Genomic DNA, 22,132 nt, shown 5'->3' on the forward strand with positions numbered 1-22,132 from the left:
AAGATAGGCAAGGTACATGCCATGGAGTCTTTATTCCAGTGGACTGTAGTCAGAGATAGAGGGCCATTATAGATGTCCATTTTGTGGGATTAGTAGAATGACTCCTGGGCTTGAAATCAGAAAATGATTTAATTTTTTTTTAACTTTCCCTTAAAAGCTGTGTGATCTTGAACTAGTTGCTTAACTTGAACATTTATTTTGTCATCTCTAAAATGGGGACAACATTGACCTTACAGTGTTATTGGGAACATTACATGAGATTTATATATAAAATACTCAAAATACAGTATGGGGTCATTTAAAACAATATCCTAAGAATAATATATTGAGTAAGTAAAAAAACAAAAGAAGACCCTGAAAGGTATAAGATACAATCCTAAGTATATGGGACATCTGGCAACTGTAAGCTACCATGACATTAGACAACAATCTGTGCCTCCTAGGACTCACATTCTAGTGTGAGGAGACAGACCATGTTATAACTACATCAACCTTTAGGTATGTTCAAGGTCATTCATGTTGGAAAATGATAGAGTAGGGTAAAGAGAATGGGGGACAGGGGTGCACCATTAGGAAAGTGGTCGGTAAAGGCCTCACTGAGAAAGCATCCCTGGAGCAAACTTCTGAAGGAGGTAAGAAAATGAAGAAGTGAACCATGGCTGTCTGGGGGAAGAGTGATTATCTCAGGTAGAGACAAAGCCAGGGCAATGACCCTGAGATGGAAGCTTGCTGGTATGCTTCAGGTCCAGACCATTGGGTTTGGTGGCTGGAGTCAAGGAGCGGAGGAGAGAGACGGGAGAGAAGGCCCAGGGAACAGAAACAAAGCATGTGAGAAAAGTTCTCCTTGATTAGATGTCTGCATTCCAACTCCAGTTTCAGCTTTCTTCACCTCTCAGAGCGTTGGTTTAAAAATAGTTATCAGCCCCCCTCCCCCATGTGATATTTCTCTTAGCCCAAAATTCCTATTACAAAGGATCGAAAACAGTAGTATTTTTAACATGCTCCAGTAGCTAAACAAAAGGCAAGACCTTATTTTAAAAGAGCCTTGAATTCTGGTAACAAGGATAATTGTGTTTCCTTACTTAGCATTTCTTTGCAACTGTTGAGGTTCACTGTAACCTAATTGAGAACACAGAAGCTATTTGTAGAAGAAAGACAGGAAGCGGACTCTCCATCTTCCTTAGTTTTCCAAACTGGCATTTCATGGAAAGATGTGACCATCTGCGCTAGTGTTTCTCCGATCACCATAATAGGTAGTAAAGAGACTAGAGATCTCTCGTTTATGGTAAAGCGTGCTCTTCTTTTATCCGAACGCCTACTCACAGCAGGAAGATTTATTTTTACAGGTCAAATAGTGGTACACCACAGCATGCCGCTCGCTGTGTTTTGGTTATCATGTCTTCCATTTTACAAGTCATATGAGGACACTTATTTTTAAAAACATAAAAATTTAATGTTGAGTTTTCAAACGTCTAGGGCTTTCTGGCTTGTTTCTCTGAGCTATTCCCAGCGTGGGCATGTTGAGAAGGTCTCTAAGAGCTGAAAGATAGTCTCAACTCTCCTCAATGGTTGAATTGTGCAGCAATTTTTAAATGTTTATCAGGATATATCAGACACACTCTTAGGGGTGAGATGAGTATTCGCCAGTTAATTCTAGCAAAAATCTCATTGGATAACTAAAAGTAGTGAGTTCCATTTTCAAGGGAAACATTGTTCTTTGGACTCTGGCACTGATCCAGTTCTACATCATTTCAAGGGCCAGTTATTAACACAAAAGGCCAGGTCCAGTGGATAAACTCAAAGCTCCCCATCCCTAGTCTACGGAGGCCAATCTGAAAAGTTATAGGCAAGTGACTAATGAGAACCCAAGATGCTCTGTGGTCTCAGGAGGCAAGATCAGCACCATAGTCATAAGGATATCTTATGAGGATGACCTTACTGAGCAACTCCCTCACCGCTGCACACCCAGCTTACCCCCAGTAACATGCAATGTATATTGTTGCTTCTTCCATTTGTTGAAGACTATAAAGCACAACCTAGTTGGTAATAAAGCTTTGTAATCTCAGGTTGCATTAATGGAAGTACCAGGTACAGATCAAGCCAGCAACTGACAGAGCAGCATTCAGTACTGACAAGACTGGTCTAGAATTATTTATTGATGTTTGGTTCTGGCCCAGCAGCTTAAGATGGGCACTTATAGCTTGGATAGGATCTGAAGGAAGGGACCCAAGTGGTGAGGTATCACATAAGGGACAGTTGAGGAAATGAGGAATGTTTTGCCTGGAGAAGGGAAGGAAGTCTTGGATGCTGGTTTCAGGAACATGAAAGGTCACCTGTGGCACATGGCTTGGACTTACTCTGGGGATCTTTAGAAGATTTTAGCTTTGTGATAGAGTTGTGTTTCCTGACACAGACATATTCTGTCTGAAACACATTCCGTTCTCTTCCATGCCTCCATTGAGGGGACATGAGCCACGTTCTGTGTCCTGTTGTCCTTCTGTCTCTCCTGGTCTCCTCTTTCATGCTTACACATTCCTCTATGTTGTCCCATGTGTGCCAGTCTCCACTACATTTTCAGAAACACAAACTTGTCCTGTGTGCTTATTATCATGATCATTCTTGACAGTTACCCAGAATTAACAAATAGACCCCATGACCCCTAGCACCTCAACCCACACCAACAGGGAGCAATGTGAGTCAGATGTGTGTGAGGAAATCAGAGGGGCCACTGAACTGGGCATCTAACATAATAGTAATTCCTGATTTCATTACCACATCCAGGCACTATGCTGAATGGCCTACGTGCAGTTACTTGTTTAATCTTCAAGATAATTGAGGAGATAGATAATTTTATTATTATTATTATTTTATAGAGTGAGAGAGGTTAAATAACTTTTCTGAGAAATGCCCAGCAGTCTGACAAATCTTTAATATCTCCTGGTAAATCTAGAATTTGCCAAAAGGGGAAAGGTTGAGTGTGTGCATGAAGGAGGACAGGATCTAGAGATGGAGGGGACAGGAGACAGTGTGTGCTAGGAAAAATACTTTCTAGGAGCTGAGGGGAGAGAGTAAAGACAAGTAAAGACAGATTCTGTGGTACAGAAAAGACAACATGAACAGATGGCCTAAGGCATCATACTTTGTCCAATCTCTTTCCAGTTAGTTAAAATTTGCTTTTTCATGATATTTTTATCAGCATTTTAAACTATGCAGAATTGTTGAGTTGTTACATATACTCTTTCTTGATAACAGCTGTACAGACCTATCCCAGCTTATGTTAAACTTGGGGATATGGCATGCCCTCAGCATCGTAGTGAGCTTTTTCTCGATTTTCCTCACTCCAGTGGTACATTTCCAGAACAGTATACATGGCTGTCTCCCTTTGTTCTCCTTAGAAATAGCTATAAGCTATAGGGCTGTGGGCAGAGTAAACTGAAAGATGCTTTGGTCTGGTCCCCTTTCTCTGCCCTGATCATATTAACTGCCTCCAGAGTAGGGGAGATATAAATGCTCAGCCTCAGAGAGCACCTAGCCAATGACAAATATTGTGGTAAAGAAACCTACAGTATTTTACTCCTTTCCATACAGATGGGGCTGATTCCTATTCCCCGGGCGTGGGTATCTATTTGGAGTAAATGTCAGGAAGAAAGGCTGCCCACTTTGTGGTTTCACTTTTTGTGTTGGTATAACTAAAAAAACAAAAAAACCACCACAACAAAAAAACAGAACAAAAAAACCGACATGTAAAGTCTACTCTCTACCCATACTCCCGGCTTCATTACCCAGGTTCCTCTTACTGTCTGGATTAAGGTTGGGTTTGGCCAATGGGAGGGACAAGCAGACTAACAGAGAGTAGGAGGAGAGATCCTCCAGGAAGGTAGTCCCTTCATTTCCGCCCTGTGGTGGCAGCAACTGTGCTTCCCTGCTGAAGGCCATAGCGCCTGCTGGGTAGAAGGAACCTCCTACAGCTCTCACTGGTTTCCAGAAACTGCTCCTCCCTTGTGCCTCTGGTTTATGAGTGATAACAGCTGCAAAGGATCCTTCCCTCTCCTTCTCTGCAAATATTCCTTTCATCCAACCGTCCTGAGTCACCCTTTTGAGTGTGTCATCTCCGTCTGTTGGAATCCTCACTGATGTATTTGACTCTTGGCAGATTTTCACAAATGAAACACGAATATCGCAGAATTAAACCACTCAAACGGACCTTTAATAGTACAGACATTGTACAGTAAATAAAAAAATATAATTCAAGGAAATTTACTTACAATAAAAAAAATCACACAATCTACCAGCACAAAACGAGTAACTTTCTGAAATAAAAAATTAATGCCCAATGCATGGCCTTGGCCCCCTGTATAAGTTAGACTATAGCGTTGGGGAATTGCTAAAACAACATTTACTTCCATAGTGTATTTCACTCAGGCAATCAAATACTTTGTAAATTTAAAAGCAATCAATTATAATGCTGTTAGTGATTGGAGGTATGTTATAAATGTGCCCTTGGAGAGGAAATCCAATGGAGTTAAGTGTTTGATGAAGACAGAAAATAGACATCAAATATTCAAGTTGCAACACCACCTGTATAAGAGGGCTTTGTAAGTCCATATATAGAAATCACTCATTTGCAGACAAGACTGCTTCTCTCTCTGTGAACAGCTCAAGTAGGGATTCTTCTCAGATTCAGAAAACCATTTGATTGGCTTAAACCACTACATTTGGAGAAGTGAAATAAATAAACCTCTGCTCAAGTGCTAGCTAATTGTCTTAGCCTGACTTTCTAAGTCATCAAATTCTAAACCTGAGTACAGTGTTTTTTTTCTTGGTTCAAATCAGAAATGACATTATGTTAACATGAGGACAATCTTTCTCTCAATGTGCATTGACAGGAGCAGGCAGGGGCGATACCAGTTTAACTGAATTACACTGAGAATGTAATGATGTGGCTCGGCTTTGCCCTCCCTGCTGCTCAGGGCTTGCAGCCTCGGCCAGCATGGTGATTTGGGGTGGGTGCTGTTTCGAGAGCTTTGGTCTGGTTCTAGGTCTGATTCTGGGTTCAAACTCTCTGAGGTTCAGGTCTTCTGGAGAGGCTTTCTATAGCTTCTAAGCAAACTCGGGTCCCTACAGTATCTTTGAAGATTCGAGGCCACAATTTAGGATGAGAATTTCCCCGTTCTTTCCTAGGAAAGATGACCTAGGGGCACAGTGAACTGTCCAGCAATAATTCAGCTCAGAACAGACTGCTTTGGCCCGCTTCTGGACGCCTAAAGTTGGGGCTGGCATTTTGAGGTGAATATCCACTATACTGTCTTTCTCCCTTTTCATTCCACTGCCTGTCGAGGGCAAAGACTAAAATCTAGGTCTTCTTTCATCACAATTTGGTTCTTTAATATACCAGGCTAAGTTCAGTGTTTTTCATTTAACTTGAAAATGACTCAGTAAACCTAAACAAGTATGTCTGATGAGGTGGGATTTTTAAAAAAAGAAATATCCACATATATCTAATCCTAGCAAATTTTTCTGTTGCCTTTAAATTACCATTCATAATAGGTGAATGACTATTACATAGGATTTTTATCTTCAATTCCTTCTATGTATATATCAGTGCAAACGAAATAGTCATTTAACACAGTGCAAGAAACAGGAGTAAACTAGGAAATAAAGCTCTAGAGATCTACCAGTTCTTAAATAAATAGCTTAAACTGTTATATTTTTGGGCCACCAGAGTGAATTATTTTATTAATTATTAATATCACCCCTAGTGATATTATGTCCAAGTTTGCTTTTAAAAAAAAGTTATCAGGCAGAAACCGGTTTGGCTCAGTGGATAGAGCGTCGGCTTGCGGACTGAAGGGTCCCAGGTTCGATTCCGGTCGAGGAAAAAAAGCCCATCTAATGAAAGAATTCAATCTTCCAGATTCAAAGTAACCTCAGAATTTTATGTTTAGGAATTACCCAGGAGCTTAATTAGTTCTACTTGGTAGACAGGGAAGATTTATTTACATGTGCAGATTTTAGTTAAGTTTTGCCTGGTTTGTTTAAATTAGTAGAAAAGCAAATCATTTATTTATTCTTTTTAAAATAAGAGCTGATTTGACATAGATTGTGTCAAATACACTGGTGCCTAGAATGGTTTGAAAAAAACTCCCAAGTGATCATCTAGTTTGATAACTACTTATAGGAAATGTTTTTACGTAAGCAACTCAATGAGGTTTTGGAAAAAACTAACATCCCTTTTTGTTTTTTTTATAACAGCTATCTTGTAATAAAACTCACTAGAAAAAAAAAAAAAGATGGTTCTAGTACTTGGAAGATCATGGTGGAAGGAAAAAAAATCCTCTAGTACCAAGTACTATATTGAATATTTTGAACTCTAATTTACAATGCAACCATACTTTAAAAACCTGCCAAGTCAAATTTTTTTCTATTTTTATCTCATTGAAAAAATATTATATCTATTCTAGCTATTAAATGTTATTTGGGAGGATTTAGCAAATACTATTTCATTTTTAAGTTTTTGTTTTATCGTTTATTTTTGTAACATTTCAGATGAGTTTACACAGTAACTAAGATATGATTAAACAGTGCAAATTCACTGAAATAGTTTGATGCTGAGTTTACACCAGGCCAAACATTTAGATGTAGAAATATATAAAGATATGACTCACTGACACAGGATTTCCTATGTAGTATTAGTTCACCATGTTTCCTGGATAAAAATATGGGCAGATGAATTTTGCTACAACACAATCATCTTATAAAGTAGATGTTAGTCATGGCCTCAACACCAGCATTAAAAGGGTTCCAGTGTATCTGAAGAATTGACTAGATTTTTCAGTTTTTAACCCTAAATATGTAGCTTCAGACATAGCGACATATACTCTCCCCTGGAAATAGAATGAAGAGTATTAATCAGAATCAACTCTCTTACTAGTCTATTATTTCTTGGAAAATTCTTAACGTTTTCTTAATTACTATTGGACATTATAAAATAAATAATCTGATACTTTGACACACAGCTTCCAGAGGACCAGTGAAAAAACTGACATTAACCAACTGAGTCTACTCTTCTACTAGTAATACCGCAGTGAGGAGAGAGCGCTCCCCCCCGCACTCCCCCCCGCAACACACACACACATTATACGACAAAGTGCCTATGATTCGAAAACACATTGTCCAAAGAAAGGGTTTGTTAAGCAATCACAGAACGGGAGGCTTGGTTGCTCCCACATATCCACTTCCTAGAAAACACATATGAAGTTTTACCTGGTCTGACTGTGCACTGTATGTTTATAACAGTAGTAACACAGAAGAGTAAAGTGGAAAACACACACAGTAACTCAGGTTTTAAACAGATTACAAATCACATGCTTTCTCATTCAACAGGAAAGCTTCAATCAAAAGGCAACCGATCTTTAATGCAGTTGGTTGTTCCTCTAAAGGCCATTGTAACTAACATGCTTACGGAGGGTGGATTTCCATAGCTCCTCCTGACACCTTCCAGGAAGTGCTTGTCAGCTCCTCTGCAGCCTAAACCACTGCTGAAATGTTGATTTCCTCTGTCTTATTAGGGTAGCTTCATTTTGTTTACAAACTACTTTTCTCATTTCTCCAAGGAACCATTTCAGAATGATCTTCCAGATGCTGGCTAACTAAGCACTTCTTAGCTATTGTCCACAAAGGTCAGCGTGTTTACTGGCGTTTGACCGTGTAGAACAGGAAGTTTCTGTTGCATCTTGTGTTCTTAATGAAGCCCGACAACAGAGGACCGAACGCATTAGTCTCAGAACAGGGGGCCTCAGGATGGCAAAGACCCAAGGGTTGATGATCGGATTGGCTGATAAAAATCTAAGTGCTTGGAGGTCCCACTTTTCTTTTCGGGAAGAGGTTTCATTCATATATGCAAAAATCTGTAAGAAGCAAAAGGGGAAAACGATGTTAGTCTTACATGATTGCAGTGGACAGGCTTAGACCATATGCAATTTCTTCAGACTTAAAACAAAACCTGTTGTGTGTGTGGTGGTGGTGGTGAAAGGTGGATAGCAAATTATCACTCTTCTTCCGTAGGTTTATGCCTTTCAAAAACCCTGAAACAGAAGTATTGTCTCCTTTTGGCGGATGAGGAAGTGAACTTCAGGAAAATTAATATCAACATGTTACATTCACTTCCAGATAATCTGATTTGATGATCACAATTCAGTGCGAGAGGAAACACAACAGAGCATGGATTCTGGCCACTGGGCTGCCTGGTTTGAACCCGGGCTCCATATATAGCTTTGGGACCAGAAGTAAAATTCTAACCTCTTTGTGCCTCAGTGACATCTGTAAAGAATAGGTGGTAATAGCAACAATACCCACTGCTTAGCTGGGAATAGCATAGGAAGTAATATGTATAAGCTGTGTAAAACAGTGCTCACTAAATAAGTGCCCCACAGTGTCAGTTATTCTCCCCATTTCACCAATGAGGACCCCGAGGTGCAAAGAAGTTCGGCAACTTGCCCAAGTACCCAGGGCTGTTTGGTGGTGGAGTCAAGACACAAGTGCCAGCTCCCTTGGCACCGGTGCTTTGCTCACCATGTGCTCCATCCAGGTCGCCGATGTTACAGCAAAGGTCTTCAGAGCAATGTCGTAAACACTGAGAGGCTGACCCATCTTTACATGTGGGCCAATGTTTTCATGCTGGGACACAGCTCTCATTGGATGTCTTAGATGTTTAGGGAGCAACACAACTTTTTGGTCAGATTCAAAGGAACGGAACTGTACGTGCACGATAAAGATCAAACACTCCCACACAGTGTACAGAAAAGAGGAAAACAGATGTAAATCACACCCAGTCATTTAAAACCACTTTATAATGTTCCAGGGACTTTCTTGCCAACGGGAGCCCACGAGTTAGAAAGCTATTCCTTCTTTCTTCCACTCTCCTTCACCAGAGGAAGGAATGTTTTATTTCCTTCTCTCCTGCTTACGCTGTAGGCATCTGACGAATGGATATACAAAGCAAACTGCAGGGAGAGGGAAGAGTGGTCCTGCTCGAGTTGCTTATGTTAGGACAATAGCAGGAAGGTTTGGCAGCCACAGGTGTTTATGCCAGAGAATCTTGGCATAGGGAATGGAGAAAAGACTTGGCAGATGAGTAAGCAAAAAGAAGACTGATGGTGGATTCCCTGATTATAGAGAGAAGAGAAAGTTAGGTGGGGATATGCAATGAGGCAATAATTTTCTTGGCAGCTGAATTATTTTGGATGAGAAATATACAGGACTTATATGGTGTCTTTAAGAAGTGATTTTGGAGTTTAGAAATTCAGGATAACAGTGTATGTAAGTCTGGTAGATTAAGATATATTAGTCACCATACCCATGGGCGCGCGCGCACACACACACACACACACACACACACACACACGAGCACTCAGTAGCAGAAAAGTCTGAGTTTATAAGCTAGTTTTGCCAAAGACTTTGGTGACACTGCACTGGCTAGCAGATGGGCAGTGTGAGAAGGGCCTGGCATTCTAGTGTCACGGCTTCATGCGTGAAGATGAGTCAGGTTTTCAGTTCCTGGTCTCCACGGAGTACGACAGAGCAATGAGAAGTGAGAAATGGTTTTAGACTATGAAGCAATTCTGTACTATTTGTTTCGATTTCATCCACTATGCAAATTGTTAAAAATGCTTACAATTCGCTTTTCAGGAGCTGGCCAATATTTTGCAGAAGACAATCTTGTTTTACTCTTGGAAATTAGTAGAAATACTAGTACTTTAGCAGCCCTTAAAGTTCTTGATGTAAGATGTCTTCTCCAACCTCTGCATTTTTAAAAAATTTGGTTCTTGTCTTTTGTCTAGAGTTCACCATTTTTGATCTTGTGGATCCGGGTTTATTATTATTATCATTATAAAATGTACGTAACTAAATTTACCATTTTCACCATTTTCGAGTGTACAATTCAGTGTCATTAAGTGCATTCACATTGTTGTGCAACGGTATTATATTTTTCATTTTCTGTACATTATGATGTTTTGACATCCTACAAAGCTTTCTGGCTGGAGAGAGACTGCCCCTTCATGGATGGTCAATTCTTAGAGACAGCCAAGGGCTCACCTGGGAGCAATCCTTCAATAGGCAACTAACCAATCCAGAGCCCCTCTGTCTGGCCTTATATCTCAAGACGCAATATTTCTCTGCCTTAATCTTGCCATGGCCCAGTACCAGGCAACACGGGGCCAGTCCTGCAGCCTAGAGCCTGCTGAAATGATTCCAAGAGCCAGTCCTACACTGGCCACCCCGCCCTGCCTCGCCTTTCCCTCGGGAACTCCAAGGAAGGCCGCACCCAGGCTCCCCCAGCTTCTGCTCCTGCCTCCTGACTTGCACTAATACTTTCCCATGTGGTCCTTGGTGTTGTTCAGTCCTTCCTGTTTCTAGGACCTGTGAGTACAATCAACTTTGTTCTCTTGTCTTCTCTTGTGGCCACACTTGACTGTCAATCGCATAAAACAACAGAACAGCAACCATCACCACCATCCATTTCTACAACTCTTTTCATCTTCCCAAACTGAAACTACCCATTCAACAATAATTCCCCATTCCCCTTCCCCTCCAGCCAATCCTACGTTTTAATTAAAGGCTGACACATTGCATAGAAGTCAATTATCACCTTTCAGTACTATTTTGCTTCAGAGGCTGGTAGAATTTATACATATTTTTGCACATACTACTAATAAATTTGCTATAAGAAAAATACCGGAGAAACCAAGATGGCGGCATAGGTAAACACCGGAGTTTGCTGCCTCACACAACCACTTCAAAAATACAACTGAAAGACGGAACGGACATCATCCAGAACCACAGGAAGGCTGGCTGAGTGGAAATTCTACAACTAGAAGGAAAGAGAAAAGCATACTGAGACTCAGAGGAGGTGCGGTGCGGAAGTAAAATACTAAGGTACAGAGGCACACGCGGAGCGGGCTGGCGGCTGAGGGCACGGTTGTCTTTTTCAATCGGGAGGGAGTCTCGGGCTCTGAGCTCCAGTTCCGAGGGAGTCTCTGGGGACCCAGACTCATACAGGAGAAGTGGGACTGTCTGGCATTGGTCGGAACTCGAGGGCAGCTTTCTCTCGGAGGTACTTGCAGCAATTGCTGGGACACTGAGAAGCGGGACCTCTGAAGGCAGGACTGAGAGCAGCCATAACTGCTCGTTCCACCCGCCCTGTTGATCCCCTGGGACCCACCCCGCCCAAGCTTTGCACAGAGGCATTTGCTGGATAGCCTCAGGCAGAGGCTAGATTAGCACCTCCCTAGAGATCCAGGACAGAAGTTCTCCCACTGCAGACACAGCTGATTCTCACAGCCAATTGGCCTGGAGGTCAATCCCTCCCAGTATTACCTACAACAATCAAGGCTTAACTACAACAAGACTGTGCACAAAGACCACAAGGGGGTGCACCAAGAGTGTCCTCCTCAGGTAATTGGGGAGGCTGAACCACTGGGCCCTAGAGGACACTTAGCACAGAAAACCACTTTATCAACACAGGGAAGCATAAAAAATGCGGAGACAAAGAAACAGGACACAAATGACAGAAATGGAGGAAAGCAAACTGCTGGGTATAGAGTTCAAAACCACACTTTTAAGGTTTTTCAAGAACTTTCTAGAAGCTGCTGATAAATTTAGTAAGACCCTTGAAAAGACTGGTGAGACTGCCGATAAATGTAGTGAGATCCTCAAGAAATCTAGTGAGACCCTCGATATTGTGATAAAGGACCAACTAGAAATTAAGCATACACTGACTGAAATAAAGAATATTATATAGACTCCCAACAGCAGACCAGAGGATCGCAAGAATCAAGTCAAAGATTTGAAATACGAGGAAGCAAAAAATACCCAACTGGAAAAGCAAAATGAAAAAAGAATCCAAAAATATGAAGATAGTGTAAGGAGCCTCTGGGACAGCTTCAAGCATACCAACATCCGAATTATAGGGGTGCCAGAAGAAGAGAGAGAGCAAGATATTGAAAACCTATTTGAAGAAATAATGACAGAAAACTTCCCCTACCTGGTGAAAGAAATAGACTTACAAGTCCAGGAAGCACAGAGAACCCCAAGCAAAAGGAATCCAAAGAGGACCACACCAAGACACATCATAATTAAAATGCCAAGAGCAAAAGACAAAGAGAGTATCCTAAAAGCAGCAAGAGAAAGAAAGTCAGTTACCTACAAGGGAGTACCCATACGACTGTCAGCTGATTTCTCAACAGAAACTTTGCAGGCCAGAAGGGAGTGGCAAGAAATATTCAAAGTAATGAATGCCAAGAACCTACAGCCAAGATTACTTTATCCAGCAAAGCTATCATTCAGAATTGAAGGTCAGATAAAGAGCTTCACAGATAAGAAAAAGCTAAAGGAGTTCATCACCACCAAACCAGTATTATATGAGATGCTGAAAGGTATCCTTTAAGAAGAGGAGGAAGAAGAAAAAGGTAAAGAAACAAATTATGAACAACAAATACACATCTATCAACAAGTGAATCTAAAAATCAAGTGAATAAATAATCTGATGAACAGAATGAACTGGTGATTATAATAGAATCAGGGGCATAGAAAGGGAATGGACTGACTATTCTTGGGGGGGAAAGGGGTATGGGGGATGCGGGAAGAGACTGGACAAAAATCGCGCACCTATGAATGAGGACAGTGGGTGGGGAGTGAGGGTAGAGGGTGGGGTGGGAACTGGGTGAAGGGGAGTTATGGGGGGAAAAAAGAGGAACAAATGTAATAATCTGAACAATAAAGATTTAATAATAAGAAAGAAAGAAAAATACCAAGTGCTAATGTAAATGAGTCAAGAGAATTTTAATTCCTTAGGATAGGTCTCTCACTAGGCTTTATTAAGACTATGATGCCTACAAAGCTGCACAGAGAAAATAAGTGGGTTTTGATTGTTTTTTTCATCTTTTATAGAATCCTTGCATCCTCCCGTGGAAAACTTCATCTTGGCACTGACTCGATACTGTTTGTTTGAGCTACTTTCCTACCATCAATACAACCACATAGTGGGTTCAGAATTTTAGAGCAAATGGGAACTTTATCTGGCTGAAATTAGCCAAGGAGTGTTAAAAACATTCTGATGGTTTGCTCCCTCCTTCAGAGACTCTGATCAATTAAATCTGGGCTGTAATGTGAGTATCTATCCTGGTGTTAGTCCCCTCTCCCCCACGGGATTCTAATGTGCAGCCAAGGTTGAGAACCCTGCTTTAGAACCTTACCTAACATCGGAAATAAAAACAGAAGACCCGCTTGGCCTGGCCAATCAAACAAATGACTTGAAGCTTCCTGAATTCCTGATCTTCAACATACAATCTAATTTTCCTTTGGAATCCTATGGATATAGCAGCTAATATATACTGAATACCTACCCGTGCCAGGCATCATGCTAAGTCTTATTCTATTTAGTCCTTACATGGACCTGCAAAACATTATTACTCCCTTTTAGTAAGGAGGAAACCAAGGCTTACAGCGGTTCTCAACCTGTGGGTCGCGAACTATGAAAATGCATCCTGCGTATCAGATATTTACATTACAATTCATAACAGTAGCAAACTTACAGTTATGAAGTAGCAACGAAAATAATTTTATGGTTGGGGGTCACCACAACATGAGGAACTGTATTAAAGGGTCGCGGCATTAGGAAGGTTGAGAACCACTGGAGAAGATTCCTTACTTTGTCCCGAATCACACTCCAGGTAAGTGGGGAAGCCCTGAAGTCGTGTTCAAGCAGTGGGCCCCAAATTTTTCTTTTAGCCACTACTCTGTTGCCAGTCTGTGATGTAGGGACTCACATAACATCTACCAGGGACTGACTGAATTGTGGGTTTGTCGGACACCTCTTTTTGAAAGGTGGTACAGAGGTGTACGGGTGTCACTGTTAAGAACCATGGCTGTATCTAAGTAGCTACATGGCTTTCTTTGGGTGCTTTTCTTTCCCCCACTTTCTACAACTAAATTGCAGGCAGAGATGGTTATATATTTATCTGCCTTGTGAAGACATTAGTGAGTGTCCTGGCGTTAGGCTTTGCAAAATTCATTCTTTAAAAAAAAATTCACGGGGAGGTTATTTTTCAGGTATTTGATATTTTAAAGAAACCCCTCCCCCAAATCATAGGTGCTTTGTGGTAGAGGGAACGGGAGCCCATTTCCCTTCAGAAGGAAAGACAGGGGCATGGATGTGGCTCCAGTGTCCCCTGCCTTGTGCTCCAGGTGATCCCAGCGCCAGACACAAAGGAGAGTTAATGCTAAGGTTGGGAGCCCTGGGCCTGTGTATTCCAGGGTGGTGACTCTAAACCCTGCGAGAAAATGTTGGACACTATGAACCATCCACCCAGAACTCAGATAAACATAAGGTTTTGCAAGTGATTTCCAAGTGACCTGTGCCCTGACCATGCAGTGCAGGTGTACAGGAAGGGTCAGCCTTTCCCAAATGCACTTTCCCTCGGCCCGGCCCGTCACACATAGGCAACTGCAGAAGTCTTAAGTCTGGTTTTCTGTTAGAGTGGGTGCAATTTCAGGGAGCGGAATAGTTTGAGGAAAATGAATCCTGGTACACCTTGATATAATTTGAGACACTTAAAAATTTTAGTCTAAATGAGGATGGGGAGTGGTGATCAGAAATTTCAAAACAGAAGCCAGGAGAAGCCAGGGAAACTAAGCAGACTAGGTTGCAAGTTAACTGGGCCTTTAGGTGGAAAGAGACTCGATTGTCTTCCTGAAACACTGTGTCTCCATAGATCAATCACACACCATTTCTACTCTTTTTCCCCCCCTTTAACTTAATACTGTGATGGGCTCTTGAAATGTCAAAAAAAGAAATATACCATCCCTAAAAGCTGTTTTTCTTTCAGTTGAGATCTTAATAATATGAAACAGTGATGATGAACTCAACCAAGGGTGGAGACATAACACACGACTTCCCTTTTGAAAAAAGGACTATGGTTCTTGCTGTCTACATTTTAAAAACTCAGTGTAATTGTGCTTTTATTCACAACCACCATTTCATAATATCGACGTGCAAAGGAAAAGACACCGAGTAAAAACACTCATATAGGAAAACTTTCTTCTCTCAGAAAGTAATGTGTATTAAAACTATTTCAACAATCCCCAAACACATCATTAATGATGCACAAGTATTAAGTTACATGGATAGTAACTTAAAATATCACCAAGCAAAATTCATTGGGGTTGCACAGAGAGATTTCTGGATTGCTCTTTCATTCCTACTAGAATTGTGATACTTTCCATGTATGTAACTGATCAGTTTCATAACCCCCATTCATGTCATAAAGAGTACCAGGAATGAACAGGAAACTCCAAACTCCAGTATTGTTTACTTGAAATTTGTTCTATATTACAAAGATCAGATTTCCACAAATCAGTATTACCTGGAAATTATAGCCCTAAAGAATTTCTAAAGATGAAGACACTTTTAGAATGAGTTGATGGTTCACTCTTGAAATTTTAGAACTGAATAAAATGCATAAGCACTTTATCCTAATGGTATGTGGAAAACAGTTTAAAATGACAGAAGCTATGCCAGGTATAGGTAAAGTAGTGAGAGAGTGGCTTGATGTAGTTGGGAATGAAGACACAAACAGTATGTGAGGCAAGAATGGAGTCTGATATATTTCCTGCATTCTATTCCATTTCATGAAGAAAGTTTCTATTTGTCTCTGAAATGATGACAACAGCTGATTAACATGAGGAATTTATTAATTTATACAATATCCCTTTAGTACATAAACAGTTTGGTTTTGGAATATGTTGTTGGTCCCATTAAGGATTTCATACTGAACAACCAAAATAATGTCATTTCCTAAACAACACGTGCCTTTTTTTTTATCAGTTAAGAAATGTTTTATGGTGCCAATGGAAGACTTTACATGAGAGGTAATCTGAATGTTTCCTATTTAGAGCAGCATTTACATTATCCAATCTCCTTACACCTCAGTCTCAGCCTTTTAATTCGCAGGTCTGTGGAGAAGAAAAAAGGAACCACGCACATCTGGCCCAGCTCACGCCCTGTGATCAGACATGAAAAAGGTCTTTGCCATTTTACTTTTAAAGCTAGTAAGTTGGAATTAAGAGGCAAAGTAGTCCTGATATTTATAACATCTTCACAATTTCTCTTTGAAATTTTGGATTAATTTTCTCATATGGTACCCCTGAAATGAGCAATTTCTCGCTGATAGTATTGTGGTTAAAGCATAAGCTCTGTGCTTAAACTGCCTGGCTTTGGATCCTGGCTCCAACACTCACCAGCTGTGGGTGGGAAATGGCATAATAATACTACCTATTTACAGGTTGTTATGAAGATAATGGGTTAGTGTATGTAAAAATTAGTGCTTAAAAATGTTAGCCATTTTGCTGTTGATGATAATAATGATTTTTGAGGTGGAGCTTGACTTCATCACGGGGCTCTGGGTATTTTACACTTTGATAGTTGCACTTCCCAAATGTTGGAAGTTCTAGACCAGTGGTTCTCAACCTTGGCTGCACATTAGAATCACCTGGGAATCTTTTTAAAATCCTGATTTCTGGGCCTCATCCTCTGGAAATTCTGTTTCTTTGTTATGGGGTGGGGCTACAACATTAGTAACAAAGACACAGAATTTCCGGAGGATGAGGCCCAGAAATCAGGATTTATTTAAAAAAGATTCCCAGGTGATTCTAATGTGCAGCCAAGGTTGAGAACCACTGTTCTAGACTGAGAGCCTTGAAGGAAGCAGTAATTCTGACCTGCCCACACCTTGGGACCATGACATCAGTAGTTACAGGTTTCCTAAATCCCCACTCTCCTTCCCCTACTCCTAAAGTGCTCACATAAGCAGGTGTCCCACTGGGCAGACAGCTGTGAATTCTCCTTCTTGCTGGGCCACTTATAAGGGACATAGAAAGCTGCTCTGGTAGGAACAGGCAAAAAGAGGGTAAATTGCCAGTATTTTCTGGGATGCAAGGAAGCAAATTAGTGGGAACAGCTCACTAATAATTATTTTACATTGATTACATGTTAAATTGATAATACTTTGTATAAATTGAATTAAAAATATATTGATTAAAATGAATATCTGTTTCTTTTTATTTTTTGTTGTGTGGCTACTAGAAAGTTTTAAATTGTACATGTGGCTCACATTTGTGGCTCATGACTGCATGTGCTCTGGGAAAGGAACACGAGAATGTCCAGAGGTAACCACAAGCCTTTGCCTTGTCTAATAGTGTCCCCAGGTAGGATGTGTGGAAATGATTCCTGCCCCAGGTGGGAGACTGGTGTAGGCCATTTCTGACCACAGTCTCAGTGTGGGCCAATAAACTAAAAGGATAAGGGGGAAAAGTGTCCCGAGGGGCACATGATGAGCATTTTGAATGTATGCACCAAACTGTAGCCATGAGTTATGAATTATCAGATAAGCCCCCCAAGAAATAAATTGGGGTAGTGTAACATTTCATAAGGGTTAAAGTGCTGTGTAAATGAAGGAACTAACAAGTACGAAGAATCTACTGACAAAATCATCTTCACTAGCTCCTCCCATGCCATAAACTGGCAATCCTAATAAAAACACAGCTGCAAAGCAACTCCTACTCCCCATTCCTTCTAACCAGACTTTTAGCGCCAAGCCCCTTCCATGTAGCAACTCTGGATGAGCCCCTGGCTTAATATTAAATGAAGGGGGGGACATATATATATTCATATATACTCAAGTATATAAAATTGCATATATTTGGAAAGAAACATGTGGCGATGATGGAGTCCTCATGATAAAAGGCAAATTTACTTAAAAACAGGGGAACTATTGAAAATCACTGCCTTGGTTTTGAAAAATAGCTTATGCAGTAGGCCAGTCCTGCTCAGAGGGGAGACCCTTTCCTCCTGCTCTCTTCCTCTACTGGGCTTAGGAAGGAAAGAACCATCCTTTCACACATTTCTGATTCTCTCTGAGCCCATTCCCAGGCTACTGAAGTAGCTGAGGGTCAGGAATATTTTTATATACATACTCACGAATAATAAATAAAATTCCAAGAACAGATATCCTAAGGCCCACCTATCCAAGACAGGCATTCCCCAATTCAGAGCTGACTTATGTCTCCCAGGTTGAATTCTAAGCTGTTTAATGGAACTTGAAATGCTTGCTTTCATCGATACTTATTCTGCATCCTATTCCCAACCCTAAAAAGCTGATTTAGCTCCTAACATAATCTATAGGTTTTATCAGTAAAACATAACAAACCCATAGAAGCCACGTTGGTTTCTACATCATCGCATTTCTGTGGCACGGACTTCCCTGCTGCCGGTGGGATGGGAACTGCAGCCTGCCACAGTCCTGCTTCATTTGATAACTGGGTACATTTCACATACTCCACCTCACTCCCTTCAAAGTGTACCTTACTGACCAGCTTCTGCCCTGACAAAGGATGGGGTAGCAGTGGGGACGGTGAGGACCAGGGAGAAGAGAATGTAGCTGGGACAGGGAGTTAATTTGGGGCAGGGAAGGGTCATATCCGGGCTTTAGAACCCCGTGTCCTTTCCCACCCCTGAAGATGAGCGTATGAAGATAATAAAAAACAGCGATGACGGTGGGAAGTAGGATAAAGTTACTTCTTCAGCTTCTACAGTTCAGACCAGCTAACGGCAGGCACGGCCCGACTCTTTTTTCCTCCAAGATGGTGGCAGGTGGGAGTCACTGACAACTATGTACTCCCTGCAGGGTCAGTCTTGTTCTTCTGAAGATTAGGAAGTGGAGCTGCCTGAACTTCCAGTTTCCATTCCTGTGTAAGAGGCCAGCCCGCGCACAGACACATCCTAGGTTCTGTACACCTTGGAGCAGTGGTTCTCAACCTTCCTAATGCCGAGACCCTTTAACACAGTTCCTCATGTTGTGGTGACCCCCAACCATGAAATTATTTTCGTTGCTACTTCATAACTGTAATGTTGCTACTGTTATGAATCATAATGTAAATGTCTGATATGCAGGATGTATTTAGGCGACCCCTGTGAAAGGGTCGTTCGACCCCCAAAGGGGTCGTGACCCACAGGTTGAGAACCGCTTCCTTGGAGGCTCAACCTCACAGCATCAAGGAACGCACTGCTGAGGTTGCCCAGACCAGGACAGCACCCACCCGGGACCTAGGCTCCTTTCTTTCAGTTCTCCAGACAGGCTCTGGCCCGCCGGGTCATGGCCAGTGCTGGACATGCCTACCTCTCCCATCCCTGAGATGGACCAGCCATTCCTGCGGTGGCGCTGTGCCCGATGCGCAATTATAACCTGAAGAGCACCTGTGTGTATTTCTGAGCGTGATGTCAAGATGTTTTGTAAGAGAGTGCAAATGCCCCCTCTGGAGGGATCCCAGCGCTTAGCAAGGGGCTCTTTAGCAACCAGCTTTTCCTCTAACTACCATCTCAGACGTATTGTGAATTTTCATGGCCACAAAGAGTTATACTACCGATATGTAAATTGGGAAACCTGTACACTGGGGGTGGGGGGTGGGGGGGATGTTGTTGAACTCTTGGAACAAATAATGACAGCTCTGAAGCTCTGCAACAGGGACCCTTCTCACCCGGGACCATTCTCAATGGCGGCTGGAATGCTATGGGTTGGGTACTGTTGCCCTGGGAGAAACAGCAGGCAAAGTATAGAGAACCAGCACCAGTGTGCGGACCGGGGCACGAGGAGGCAACCTGCCGCGCAGGGAAGTCAGATGCAATTGCCATTCAGAGGTGGCAGGGGCCAAGCCAGGCCAGCAGTGGCTGGAGAGGGACACTGTAAGGGGCCTTTGATTCGAGGATGAGGAGTGTGGCCGGCTTAGTGAATGGGACTGTATTACTATCTGAGAAACCCTGGCCTAGGGAGGCCCTTGCACCAGGATTAGGGAGGGGTGGAAGTGGGGTAAAGGTGAGAAGCGACAGGGGAAGTCTACAGACCGTTACAAATCAGGGCCCATTTTTGCGATGTTACAAAAGTGTGCGTGGCGGTGGAAAAGTGGGAGTGAGAGGGAGAGCGTGAGAAGGCTTCGCAAGAGCTGGGCTGTGGAAACGGAGTGAGTGACTTACCGTGAAAGGCAAGGAGCAGACGGCGAAGGTGATGGTCATAATCGCGAGGAGAATGAGATGGTCCGTCTCCTCCGCCACGGACACCCTTTCCCCTCTCCTGCGGGTGGCAGGGCCCCGGCCGCTGCCCAGGGTGGGTCCGCAGCGGCCTCTCCGGCCCCGGCGGTGCATGCGGATGAGGTTGAGCATGACGCTGAAGTTGCAGGCGAGCACCGCGAGGATGAGGAGCAGCAGCAGCGTGGCGTAGAGCTGCAGGTACACCGTGCGCCCGTGCCGGATGAAGCACCAGGTCCCGGGGCAGTACTGGACGTACTGCCCGTAGTTCAGCAGGGGCAGAGAGCAGAAGAGCAGGGAGACGGCGTAGATGGCGGGCAGCACGGCCACGCCGCGGCGGCACTTGATGTGGCGCTGGTAGAAGTAGGGGTGCCCGATGGCCAGGTAGCGCTCCAGGGCCATGGCGAAGAGCATGAGCATCGTGGCCAGGCTGAAGAAGGTCATGGAGAAGCCGAAGTAGTTGCACACGCGGCCCTCGGGCGCCAGGGCTACCAGGGTCTGGTTCCGCGCGTACGAAGCCAGCACCACGGGGCTGATGAGGCAGGTGCCCAGCAGGTCGGTGAGCACCAGCTCGGTCACCAGCACGTGGAACAAGGAGATGAAGTTCCCGCGGCAGGCACTGCGCCCCGCGTCTCCCCGCCAGCGGCGCGCCAGCAGCGCCAGCGCGATGAGGTTCCCCAGCACCCCGGCCGTGAACATCACGGAGCTGATGGCCGGGCTCTCGCCCGAGGGGAGCCACTGCCGAGTCTCGCAGTCCTCGGGCCGGGAGTCATTGGAGGTGTTGCCCATGGCGGGGTGCCGGGAGCAGAGACGTGTCCTCCTCTCCCGGCTGGCACCTGGGACTGGGAGGAGGAGGGTCTGGACGCTGGAGCGCTCCGGGACCCAGAGGGAAAGCGGGGGGGATCGAAAGCCAGAGCCCCCTTCCGGCGCCCCGCGCGCACCGAGGGCAGGCTCGGCCCGGGTCGCCCGCAGCTGCCGCAGAGGCCCCTCGGCTGCAGCATCCGGGCGGTGCTGGAAGCTCCGCCGACCCGCGCCCACCGCGCCCTCCGCGCGCGAAGAGGGCCGCCGCCTTCTCCTCCCCGCCGCCCCGGGGGCGTCCTGGGTGCGGTGTTACGCGCGTCCCGGTCCAGGCGCCCGCGAACTGACCAGAGGCACCTCGAGCCCCAAAGGGCGCTGCGGGGAGCGGGTGGGGAGAGGGATCCGGGCACCGGCCGGGCGCGGCGCTGGGCAGAGGCGCGCGGGCTGTGGGCGTCCGGGAGCTGCTTGTGGCCGGCGGGAGCCGTGCTCCCAGGGAGTCTGGTGCTCAACTGACCCCCGCTAGGAAGCTTTCAGCCCCCGCGGAGGGCTGGAGGGCAGCAACGGGAAAGCAAAGCGACTCACCAAACGATGGAGAAGTTAGGAAGACCCAGTCCCATGGTGTTGAAAAGAAGGGAACAGCAGACACTTAAGACAGCTTGCAGTAAGACCAATATGTTCTTTTTTCCTTTTTTTTTTTTTAAAAAAAAAAAACATTCTCAGGAAGATACACTAAGAGGGCGGGACCAGAATTGGGAGGAAGTGAAAAGCAAGTCTGTCCATCCAAGGAACATCCCAGGCATGCCACTGAGCTGCCTGTTGCACTGTTGCTTTTATTCGGTTGCCAGCATTTCACCTTTTCCTATGTCAACACCATAACGGATAACCACTTGTTTAAGCAACCATTTTCTTTTTTTTTTTTTTACAAAAGGAAAAAAAACCACAGTGTTCCTTATACTTGTGTAGAATTGTGTTTGTGAACACAGCTTTAAATTACTGCACATTGTTCTCTACTCAAACTCCACCTTGAAAGAAAACGTTGTTCAGCCATTAATTTTTTCGCAGTTACCTTGGCCTACCCGGCAAAACCCAATCCTGGCGAAGTCTATTGGTGAAGTGGTCAGTTTAAAAGTCAAGCTGACAGCCGTGACTGGTTTGGCTCAGTGGATAGAGTGTCGGCCTGTGGACTGAAAGGTCCTGGGT

The 22,132-nt window shown here is 43.8% G+C and overlaps 2 protein-coding genes across 2 annotated transcripts in view; both read right to left on the bottom strand.

Moving 5' to 3' along the window:
* Positions 1 to 5,878: 5,878 nt before the first annotated feature.
* On the bottom strand, positions 5,879 to 21,116 carry PTGER2 (prostaglandin E receptor 2). The gene is made up of 2 exons (XM_006096982.3): positions 20,084 to 21,116; positions 5,879 to 7,907 (listed from the first exon to the last, which is right to left on the bottom strand). Exons 1-2 carry the CDS (start codon positions 20,921 to 20,923, stop codon positions 7,665 to 7,667), a joined length of 1,083 nt encoding a protein of 360 aa, XP_006097044.1. The 5' UTR covers positions 20,924 to 21,116; the 3' UTR covers positions 5,879 to 7,664.
* Positions 7,820 to 22,132, bottom strand: part of PTGDR (prostaglandin D2 receptor) — a 40,666-nt gene continuing 26,353 nt past the window's right edge. The window contains exon 3 of the mRNA XM_023760755.1: positions 7,820 to 7,907. Within this exon, the coding sequence (XP_023616523.1) occupies positions 7,888 to 7,907 (20 nt within the window). The 3' untranslated portion in view covers positions 7,820 to 7,887. The remainder of the gene's footprint in view (positions 7,908 to 22,132) is intronic.

This window comes from Myotis lucifugus, unplaced genomic scaffold, assembly GCF_000147115.1.
Source record: "Myotis lucifugus unplaced genomic scaffold, Myoluc2.0 scaffold_191, whole genome shotgun sequence".
In the NCBI taxonomy this organism is placed as follows: domain Eukaryota; kingdom Metazoa; phylum Chordata; class Mammalia; order Chiroptera; family Vespertilionidae; genus Myotis; species Myotis lucifugus.